The 10808-nt window shown below is 42.7% G+C and overlaps 1 protein-coding gene across 4 annotated transcripts in view; it reads left to right on the top strand.

Moving 5' to 3' along the window:
* Positions 1–289: 289 nt before the first annotated feature.
* The window catches only part of LOC8040011 (hypoxia up-regulated protein 1), a 33279-nt gene continuing 22760 nt past the window's right edge, over positions 290–10808 (top strand). For 2 of the 4 annotated variants that reach the window (XM_040504789.2, XM_029974468.4), the window contains exons 1-8: positions 290–628; positions 1031–1126; positions 1840–1904; positions 3173–3204; positions 3292–3370; positions 5338–5569; positions 7137–7265; positions 8722–8899. In XM_040504789.2, the coding sequence (XP_040360723.1) occupies positions 1051–1126; positions 1840–1904; positions 3173–3204; positions 3292–3370; positions 5338–5569; positions 7137–7265; positions 8722–8899 (791 nt within the window). In that variant the 5' untranslated portion in view covers positions 290–628; positions 1031–1050. Of the gene's footprint in view, positions 767–1030; positions 1127–1839; positions 1905–3172; positions 3205–3291; positions 3371–5337; positions 5570–7136; positions 7266–8721; positions 8900–10808 lie in introns of all 4 variants that reach the window. The other 2 variants (XM_029974467.4, XM_029974469.4) reach the window with 2 other exon arrangements.

Here is a 10808-nt window from a genome sequence, read left to right as displayed (position 1 = left end):
CTTCCCATAAAGCTTTAAACTTCAAATGAAAGCGCGTTAAGTTTTATTATCGACGTTTGAATTTCAGTGGAATGTCTCAAAGGCCCCTTTGATATTGAATTTCGCGCCAATAGGACGTTAACGACGCAAAATGACCGCCACGCCGCCGCCGGTGAAAAAGCGACAGGCGCACACTTCTAGTTACCAGCGGCTGCAGCGACGCAGCGACAAGATGTTTACATTTATTTTTATTTATTAACATGACTGGCTAGTGTAATACCATTGAATAATGACGGAATAAAAATAGGCTACGTTGCGCTTAGGTATAGGTTAGATGGCGCAGCACATTCACCAATTTTAAAAAAAGTTTTGTCTATTTTATGGTGACTATCTATTCGTTTCACCTGCTTTCGCCAATAGCGGTCCACTTGCTAGAGGAAAACCAAGATACAGGAAAGTTTGGGCCGCCTTTTGGAAAAAGGCAAACTGGCCTTCGAAATCACGGAAGCTGACCTAATTCAGAAAAGATTGACGTGACACATTTCGCGCCGCCGAGCTGACCACAGCAACCGCACAAGCACACCGTCGAGCCAGGAACCGTAGGAAACATATGATCCACGGATCCACGTGTCATTCCCCCGGATATCCGGTACGGACAGCCCAATCACCCTTCGCCACATTCCCCGGCCATCATTAAAAGTCGCGATTTTCGTTTACCGGCACACCAGTGCATGTGCCCGTCATGTTTAATATCGCCTAATCATATTTATAGATTATAGTACAGTAGGTAAGTTTGAACGTTTCCTATTCTAGCGATGATAGGACAGAATCATCGCCGCACAGCGAAGGTAGAATTTTGGAGACCGATTCGACCGCAGTGGTGTTTTTTCAATGAATGAACACCGACGACATGTCGAACTGATAACATGCTTTACGCTCATCTTCCTTAAACGTGACTCGCTACAACATATCGGTTAACTATAATAGATTTCGAAGCTGTATTAATCAGTGTTTTATGTAAAACGGGTTTCCTTTTGTTTATTTGTTGCAGCTGCTATCGAGTCAGTAGCCATGGCCTTTGTATCACAATCTCGTCTATGGCTCACCTGGTATTTCATCACGTTGTGTTTAGTTCATGTTAGAAAAGGTAAGCTCTTCGTCTCCTTAGACTGTGATCATGTAAATACATGCCTGCTTTTGATATTACGAGAACTCCTTTATCCATGGCGGTTACAGCTGTTTGATATCTTCTCAGCTTTCTGTCAACTGCTGTTGGCCTTTGATCAATACAGCTAGGGGATGATCGACCGTGCGTTGTGTACGCACATTTTTTTAAATTTTGTATCGGCAGAGAAGTACTTGTCTTCATCCAGATGTGTTTTCGTTTTTGCCAGGCTTCACGAAACGATCAGCTCGATACGTGGATCTTTCGAGAAAGCGAAAAGTGATCCCAAGATGATGAACTTCGATCAATGCGCAAAACCACAATAACAGAATTACAGCTGTACTTTTCTATTTTATTTTTATAGATTCTAGAATTCGGGTAGTTATATTTACAGAAAATGGAACGTAAATTATTCGAAGTTGAAGCCTGTTCCAGATCTCATTCCAGTGGTATTTTGGTCTACTGAAGCAGGATCAACTCTGTAAAATGTCCGATTCTTACTCATTTGATGTGTTGGTAGTTTTCGCCCGCACGTTTTTGAAAGTGTTTGCACATGGTAACTTCTTTTTGTGAAGCAGTGCAAACTGGTTGCAATGAGTGATGCTTGAGCCAGAATTGGATTCTCTGCTGCTTCTTAAAAGTAAAATATTGCACTAATAAACTAATCCCTTTCATTTTTTTCTTTTTTTTTTCAGTTGAATGCATTGCTGTTATGTCTGTGGACTTGGGTACAGAATGGATGAAAGTAGCAATTGTCTCTGTAAGTGTGTGTGTAAATAATTGTATTGCACTGAGAATACATATGCATTCTAGTGTGAAGCATCAAATCAGTGACATAACTGTGAGAAATTGCACTGTACTATCACATTTCATAGAGCACACGACTATGCATGTTTTTCTGCAGGATGTTAGAGTGATGACAGCCAGTAAAACTAATTGGTGACATTGCATCGGGCACATTCATGTGTACAGAGTGGTTTGTTTTTAAAGGGAACGCTCTGTACACAAACGCGTGGCCGGCGCTTCGCGCTGCAGCACGTCGTCTGCTACTGCAGTGTGAAGCGCTGGCCACGCGCTCCAGTGTTCCCTTTAAAAGTGGACCGCTCTGTATATAGAGAGCATGGTCGCTTATTTCTAACTTCGAATATGGCATCTTGCAACATGCTTACCGGAAAAAGGCCACCTGACTGTTGTTATTTCTTGTAAGAATGTCAGACAAAGCGCTAAAGAGAGGAGGAGGTTTCCCCCTCTCCTCTCCAGCATTCCGTCTGGTTCCTCCTCTTTGGCATTCCTTTCTCTCACCCTACCTTTTGCTACAGACTATAGAGGATTTCTTTGTGCTGTAGAGAATTTGAACTTATACCACATAATTAAAGGATACAATGAACACTGGGTGCTTTCTTTATATTAAGTGTGTTGTCGTTGAAGCAATAGTCACATGCAACCAACACACTCATCTATTTCTCTGCGGCACCCCTGGGCGGACTGCCAAACAATCTGAAGCATTCGTGTGCACCTTGAGCACATGATTGCTGCAGAATTGGTTGCCGATTGGTTTCACCAGCTGCCATCAGTTTACTGCGCCCCACATAGAAAAATGTGTGGTCACGCATCAGTTAAGTGTGATTGTAACTGCACATGTTTACTGGCTACTAACTGAGGGGAAAGGATACCAGTGTATAAACAATGAACCTTGGTGAGCTTATACCCCATACTTCCCAAATAGCCCTATGCCTATGTTTCGCAATCAAATGTACTGAATCTTGCGAAATCGCAGTCTATAAGGAGGGCCATTTGCAGAATGATTAGCAGATCTTTTTTTCTACATGTGCCAGAAGTTTTTGACATAACACAAATTTTTTACTATTTTATTTTTGCATTTCTCTACCACTTCACACCAAGCTCTTTGTATAGTTGCTCTCTCATGTCTTTTGAGTATCAAACTATTACTTCTTCTTTTGTAGCTAGAATAACCTATTGATGAAATCGGCTGCCTTCTAAAAAAACCTTGTTTTTCTCTTTTTAAAGCCTGGAGTTCCAATGGAAATTGCATTGAACAAGTAAGTTTTGATTCAAAGCATTCTACTTTCTTTTTTCTGCTTGTTACCATTAGAATTATCTAAAACCTTGCCTAATCTGCCTTCCAGGGACTCGCAAAGAAAAACTCCAGTAGCCATAGCATTTCGAGAGGGTGAGCGACACTTCGGGGACCAAGCCATCTCCACGGTGCGTTTTCAAGATGTTAGCTCGTTTGAGGACTCGTAAAATGTTCTACTTTACGTATTTGAATGGGCAGTTGCCATGCAGAGCATCGTCCTGTTGCCAAACTGCTGCGATTTCTCTAGTTGAGTTACCGTAATCCAGCATACTTTGGTCATAGCTAGAATAACTAGCAAACTTGAGAAACTAAATGAGGACTGCTCTCTCTCTCTCTCTCTCTTTGTATTAGGGTACAGTGTCACGGAACATTGATGGTTGAGTTTGCTTCCTGTATATGGTATTGATTGAATGCCTGTTGAATGGTTTGTTTACCTTATCTCTCTCCAACTTGAATTGTAAAGCTGTTCGTTTTTCCCGCATACTAGGCTTTGTTCATAATAAACACTGAGGCACCAAGGACAAGGACATTTAGATAATTTAGACTTTGTTATTTTCTTTACCTCCCTCCTACTTGGGCTTAAAGAAAAGCTGAAGAAGTCCTTGAATACAGAAAAAAAAACTGTAATAAAAGTTTTCATGTAGGCATCTTAAAAATTATCTGTTTTAAGTTTTTCTTCAGTCTTATTAAAAGGAGCGTCGTAATCGCCAATTAAAATTTTGTTGTAGCCACGGCCATTGCGCTGTGTCAAGGGCGAGAGTGGAGAGAAAAACTGAGCAAAAGTTACATCATTGGTGGGGTCATGCAACCCTTGCTCGCAAATAGCTGGCTCGGGGATGCCAACGATGACGTTGCTACGCTTTTGACAGATGACAGGCGGCAGAGATATTCGCCGCGTGCCCTGTGCCAACTGTTTCTTATTTCTCGTATTTCTCATATTTCTCGATATACATACAGTTTATACCCCTGTCAGACAGGCTAATTTATTCCTCAGTCAGACGGGCTAATAGAGTACACCTCAACGAAGTGCACTTCAGGTCGCCGAATGTCACTTCAAGTGTTTCGGTGCTACATGGGATAAATTAGTGTCACTCGGAAATGATTACAATGATGGGTGAAGTACTATTAGACATCTGATATGTTAAAGTAAAGGCATAAATGTCTCGCCAATCTTTAGTATCTTTAATAAAGACACGTTATGAGACAATGTTACATTAATTGACAATATTTGCACTGATTTGATGATTCTGATTGATCATCACAAGCCAAGATAAAGAAGGAAACGCACCTGAAGCCGAGTGTGTTCTTCAGAAAGAAACCGTGTGGCACACTACACAAATGACACTAAAGGTAAAGTGCACTCCGTTGAAGTGCACTAAATTAGCCCTTCTGATCGAGCTATTACATTTACTTCTGCCCGTGTTAAGTACAATAACTGAATTCACAGGCCAAAATCTTTAAAAGGTCGGCTCCTAACTCAGATGCCGCACGTAGGAAGCTCAAACTTTCACTGAATGTGCACTGAGCAGGCCAGTTTTACCGTGCGAAATTTCAAGGCGTAGTTCTCTTCGTGTAAAAAATGAGAGCAATAACCTTGCCAAAGTCAATGTCAGGCGTGTCTGCTGACAACGGAGTTAGCGACGCTATTAACTCGCGGCGCCATCTCTTCACGGTCGCAGCGAGCAGACAACAGAATGTGTCGTCTGCTCGCTGCACCTGTCGAGAGGTGGTGCCACAAGTTAGTAGTGTCGCTAACTCAATCATCTGCGAACGTGCCTGACGTAGATGTTTTCAAGTTTTTGGGTCTCACTTTTTACAAGGAGAGAGTTACACCTTCAAATTTCATACGGTAAAACTGACCTGCTCGGTGCACATTTGGCGAAAGGTTGAGCTTTCTACGTCCGGGCCCCGATTCTTACGGCTCGTTTTACGGCGTCAGGTCCGCTCGTGCCGCCTTATAGTTCTGGTGTGGGGGGGGGGGGGAGGGGGGGAGTTTTTTTAGTGCAATTGCAAAAGTGCATTCTTTGTGCATGGAGACAAGTCCAGTGTTGGGCAGCCATTTCAAGCTGCCGCTGTTTCGTGTTTCCGTGTGCAGGGAGTTCGCTTCCCCGAGAAGAGCTTCTCTCACTTCCTGGACCTGCTGGGCAAGACGAGGGACAACCCCGTGGTGAAGGTGTTTGAGAGGAGATTCCCCTTCTACACCCTGGAGGCGGATCCCCAGACGGGGGGAGTGCTCTTCCGCCACCCCGAGGGCATGACCTTCAGCCCCGAGGAGCTACTGGGCATGATCCTCGGCTATGCCAAGGACCTGGCTTCGACCGCAGCCGGTGGGCTGCTTACTTCTCTCTCCTTTCCTCGCAATGTCTTTGCTGCAGACGTGCACGGTTTCCCATTGGATCTCCCTAAAATTAGGATGTTCAAATTTCTTTTACACACACTTGCAACTGCTTACAACCATGTGCCTTAAAACTCTAAAATCTTTTACTATGAGAAAAAAAACTGGTGCCATCTGTCGGGTTGCCGTAAGACTGTGTCATACTGACGACGAACCTTGATTTTAATTTCTAAATGTTTCTAAACTGCAGCTGCGACGCCCCCCCGGGGGCGACCACCCCGCTTCAAAAGGACTATGATGCAACTAAAAACTGTACTATACAATAACACTTTCAGTTTTCATACATTTCCCATATCTTTTTGCTTGTTCTTTCTTTCTCTCTTAGCTCGAAAATTTTTTGACAATGTTATAAAGGACCATTTCTCATAAATGGTATGTACATTTGCCCTCGCAAATACCGTAAAGCCTTTGCTCTAGTGAAATGCAGTTCCAGGGTCACCTCATAGATGGTACCAGCATGCTAGCAGAAGTACTCTTGTAAAAATCAATAAACATATTTAGACGCTCTTGCTGGTGCATGTGTTATCATACGAGAGGGCTGATTGGAGGGGGGGTTTACTCTCAAGCAACAAAATTGACCTTAGGGCACTCAGGTGTTATTTCCCAGTTGGGAAAATACCAGTTCCGTTTCACAACAGGAAGACTTAAGAGCTGTGGGCAAGCACGCAATTGACAAGACTTTCCTACATTTCAAGCGATGTAAAAAAAAGTAAATACAGACATGAAGGAGACACTACCGATACAAAGGGGCCGTTTGGCACTATAAAGGGTTTACGGGGTTGGCATGTTTAAATTCTGGGGCTTCTGCCATTCTCCTTATGGTCACTCTACCCTCAATGTGATGAGAGAGAAAGGGTAACAGATGCGCCAAAACACTGGGGTATCCCGGCTGTTGTGGAGCATACACGACCAGAGCAGTCAAAGTGGCGACTTCTGGTGCCTTTAGATGCATTCACACTGTGGCCACAGTTTCTGAGGTGTGGTGTCCAGTTCCACAGAGGGCCTCCTGCAAAGCTGGCTGTACTCTCTTGTAGTCTGTCCATTTAACAACACTAACCACATTGAAGAAATATGTCACGGTCGTGCAAACCGTTACCTTGCCTAAGCAAACACGCACACCGAAAAGAAGAGATGAGCAGCTTATTCAATTTTGTGGTCAAATTCTTCTTCACGATGACGTCCCACTTTAATGCATACTCCACAATGAAGCTCCTCTTTCTCCAAAAAAGATATGCCTGTTTTTAAACAATCATGTGGACATTTCTGACTATCAAAATCTAGGACTCCTGAATGAGAAAGCTTCTTTGGGATTTGGCACTGAAGGGATTCTAATAGCAATACTGTGAGTAGAGGTGGGAGTAACAAAGTACACTGGACCAAAACTATTACCTCAAAGCAAGGGATTGAGTTCATAGCCAATTTCTAAAATATTTTTTTGACACATACAGATGTCTAGGTAAAAGAAATGATGCAGTTACGTTTCGTGTTTTGTACTGCAGGTCAGCCGATTAAGGATGCAGTGGTGACAGTGCCGGCCTACTTCAACCAGGCTGAAAGGCGGGCTCTGGCTCGGGCTGTCAGTCTCGCTGGGCTCAAGCTGCTTCAGCTTTTGGGAGACAACACTGCCGGTAAGAGTCTCCTCTTCTCTGTAGCGATGCTTTGAACATGGTTTTTCTTTTGATATTCTTCTGTTCAAAATATTTAGGGCAGGAAGTGAGCTCAGCATTCTCCAAGGAGCTTTTGGAGTACTAGTACACTAGTCGTGTTGCATTTAGGGTGACAGTTCTCTTGGATCTTTTGAAGTTTGTATCAAGTGTACAAAAATAGTTTGAGAGATGTTATATTCCATTACTTCCAGAGGTTAGACTTCTGCCATTGTTTTATTGTGTAGAGATTGGACCCCTAGAGCTTCTTATTTAGTGCATCGTTTCTTTTTCTTTTTTAGCAGGTTTTGCATATAGCTTTTAAAATTGTTTTGAGCTACACAAACATTTTCAGAGCTTGTACGAGTGCTTTTTGTCATGCTTTCCACAACCCTTTGTGATGTCTTGCAGAGTTTTCTAAAGGAGCACTGAGGATGTTTTTGAGTTCTTTTTTGTGCAGCAATAACTCAACCTCTGCACTCTGAGCATCTTACAACCCTCAAAATGAGAATTATACATGGTCTATTTTCCTATTAAAAATATGATCGAAGATCGTGACATGCTTTTTTTTGGCAGAAAAGTGACTTTCTTTTGCAGAAAAAGGGGTGTGTTGCAAACTTTGATCATATTTTTGAATAAGCTATTCAGGATACTAATTTTGAGTTCTTTTAGGATACTAAGAGCATGAAGTCTGAGTTAGCACCGTAAGATATGAATTTGTAAACATCCTTAGTGCCCTTTTAATGCTTCTTTCTTCGGTGAAAGAGTGAGAAAGCCTACCCTTCTAATCCTCCCTTTGCAAGATTTTATTTTAGTGTTGGAACTGGTGTTTTAAATAAAAAGATGCAATAAAAGCTGGACAGGAAGATGAATCAAGTTATGTCAGCATGGGTAAAACCAGACAAATTCTTGTGCTATCTGGAAGTAGGCCCTTAGCTTCCTTTCTTCTGATAATAGGAGTCCATTGATGGTTTATCCAATTACCTTTTGGCAGTATACTTAAATATTTTGAAGTTTGTGTCAGTCTACTTTCCTGCCAGTCTTTTAATTCATAATCAAATATATTTTTGTTAGACCTTTAATTGTAATAAAAACATTTGAATTTTTTTTTTTTTTTTTTTCAGATTTACTGCATTGTTTAGTTGTTTTCTTAATTTTAGAGAGTAGTCGATCTGCTTGGAAAAGTAGACGTTTGCTTTCCCGAATGTTCACTTCAATCCATTGCCATTCACTTACAATTTGAAATGCTTTGTGTAAGCTGACATCTTTTCTTTGGATCATAGTATATAAGAAAACTATTGCACTGGGGGGGAGGTTACCTGTTTTCTTGTGTGCATTTCACAAAGCATTTACTATAGTGCAATTGAACGTTCCTAACGTTGATCCATTTGGTTGTAAGCGCGAACACCCTATTGATGGGATGTTTCTCTTTCACTCACAGTGGCTCTCAACTATGGAGTGTTCAGGAGGAAAGAGTTCAACGATACCCCAACCAACATCCTCTTCTACGACATGGGCACTGGGAGCACCACTGCCACCATTGTCAGCTACCAGACGGTCAAGTCCAAGGAGAAGGGTCTGTCCGAGACTGTACCCCAACTCTCTGTCAAGGGCATTGGGTGAGGATACCCTGAACACAGTTCTGAACACAGTTTTCAGACAATTGCAATTGCAATTCTGACAATTACAGTTGGCTTTTTCCGACTGGAATAATCTACCCAAGCGCAGTGTTCGGATTTCAGAAGTTGATACCGATCTGTAATTGCCACTCTCCACGCCATAACATCATGTTTGTATATGTTAGAAATGTAACCTAGTGTAAATTTCCACACTGTGTGTGTGTGTGTGTGTGCGCGTGTGTGTGCGTGCGCGTTTGCACTCTCTCTCACACACACACACACACACACACACGCACACACACTTTATGTGAGCCCCTGTGGGCATCTAGAGTCAAATAAATGAAATTAAAAGGCTCGAGGTACGCCTAAGCACTTCTTATGATTTGTGAATGCGAAAGCATGTACGCCTATGCCACTCCTCCACTCCCTTCTTTCGTCTGCGGAGTACTTGCGTCGACGGTCGAGCTGTCCTCGGCGCGCTGACCTTGGGCGTGCAGTGGTGGAGTCACTGCTTCGCGGACACGCAGCGCCATGGGGGGTCGTTGAAACTGATGCGCTGCGGCCGATAGGAGCTTCGTCGACGCATGCCAGCCAATCGGACTGAAGCCGACATCCATCAGCTTTACTCCACTCCTTCGAGATTGGGGAAACTAGGTGCCATTTGGCTAGACTTTTCGCATAGTTTTATAGCTGGAGCTGGCTTCACTTAGAGTAAGGATTTAAGGTGCTGTTTGGCGCGGCTTCAAAGCTGCTGACGTCGGCTTGCTCCATCGGACAGTTAATGCTTTCGCATTAAAAATCAGTCCTAAGTGTGTCTGAGAACCCTTCCTAGTGTCCCTTAAGTGATAACAAGAGTGCGCAGCCGTAGCCTTCCCAAGCGAAGCGTACCAGACACTGGACATTCTCGCGTGATTTCCCTTTTGTGACGTAGCTCGTGTAGACGTTATTTTCCACTCAGAAAGCTCAATAGATGGCGCTAGCTGCCCCCTGGACGCGTGCTTGCTCAAGTGTGCGCTGCTCAAATTTTTTTTTTGCGTGGAACTTGCACAATTTGCATATGTAATGAATTAAATAATGAAATTCAGCACAACAGACATCCAATATAACCTATCACTTTGTTGTCTTTATTGACACTTCAAGTGTACAAACAAAAAATATGTATGCTTATACACCGTTTTAGGGCACGTTACAGTCCCTCAGAACAAACTCTTGGTTCTGAAGAATCGACAATTGAGACCCGAGATCGCTTACCTTTTTGCCGATTCTTCAAAAGAGTGCATTCTGAAGGCATTTCTTGCGTGCCCGCAAAACGGGAGTTACACGGGTATGAGTCGGCAAACAAGTTTCAAACGGAAGAAGGTGAAAAACTAACTACTAGCAAACTATACATGTTTACGTATCTGCAAGGCAAGGGTTTGAAGATAAAGTTCACATTTACAAAAAGATGTCTCAGCAAGTGCAAACTGGAGGTAATAAACAGTCATGATGGTTATGCACCTTAACAAATGCGATGGTTCAACGATTTGGTTTTGCATTTACATTCACAATTGTATGATGTAGCAGAAGATGTACAAACAGAGGAGGAACAATTATGACATGAAAAAGAATTGCGACAGAGGAACGCGCATTCTTCCTAAGAAGGTTGCTCTTCGGGCTCGTGAAGATGACCGGCTCAAAATGAGCCACACAAATCCCCTTTTTGCGAATTGTTTTATTGGACTGTTAATGAATTCTGGTATGCTTTGCAGTCCATTTTTCACTTCCATAAATTTGAACATGCATATCAATAATATGAGGAATCCTTCATTAATGATTGCAGACAGAGGAACGGAAGTTACCGATTGACAGTCTGGAAGCGAAGAAACGAAACTTGAGTTTAAGCCGGAATCGCCTCTCTACTGTGCATCAC

Source organism: Ixodes scapularis, unplaced genomic scaffold (assembly GCF_016920785.2).
Source record: "Ixodes scapularis isolate PalLabHiFi unplaced genomic scaffold, ASM1692078v2 PGA_scaffold0__279_contigs__length_252992795, whole genome shotgun sequence".
NCBI classification, from domain to species: domain Eukaryota; kingdom Metazoa; phylum Arthropoda; class Arachnida; order Ixodida; family Ixodidae; genus Ixodes; species Ixodes scapularis.
This window is presented reverse-complemented; position numbering and strand designations above follow the sequence as displayed.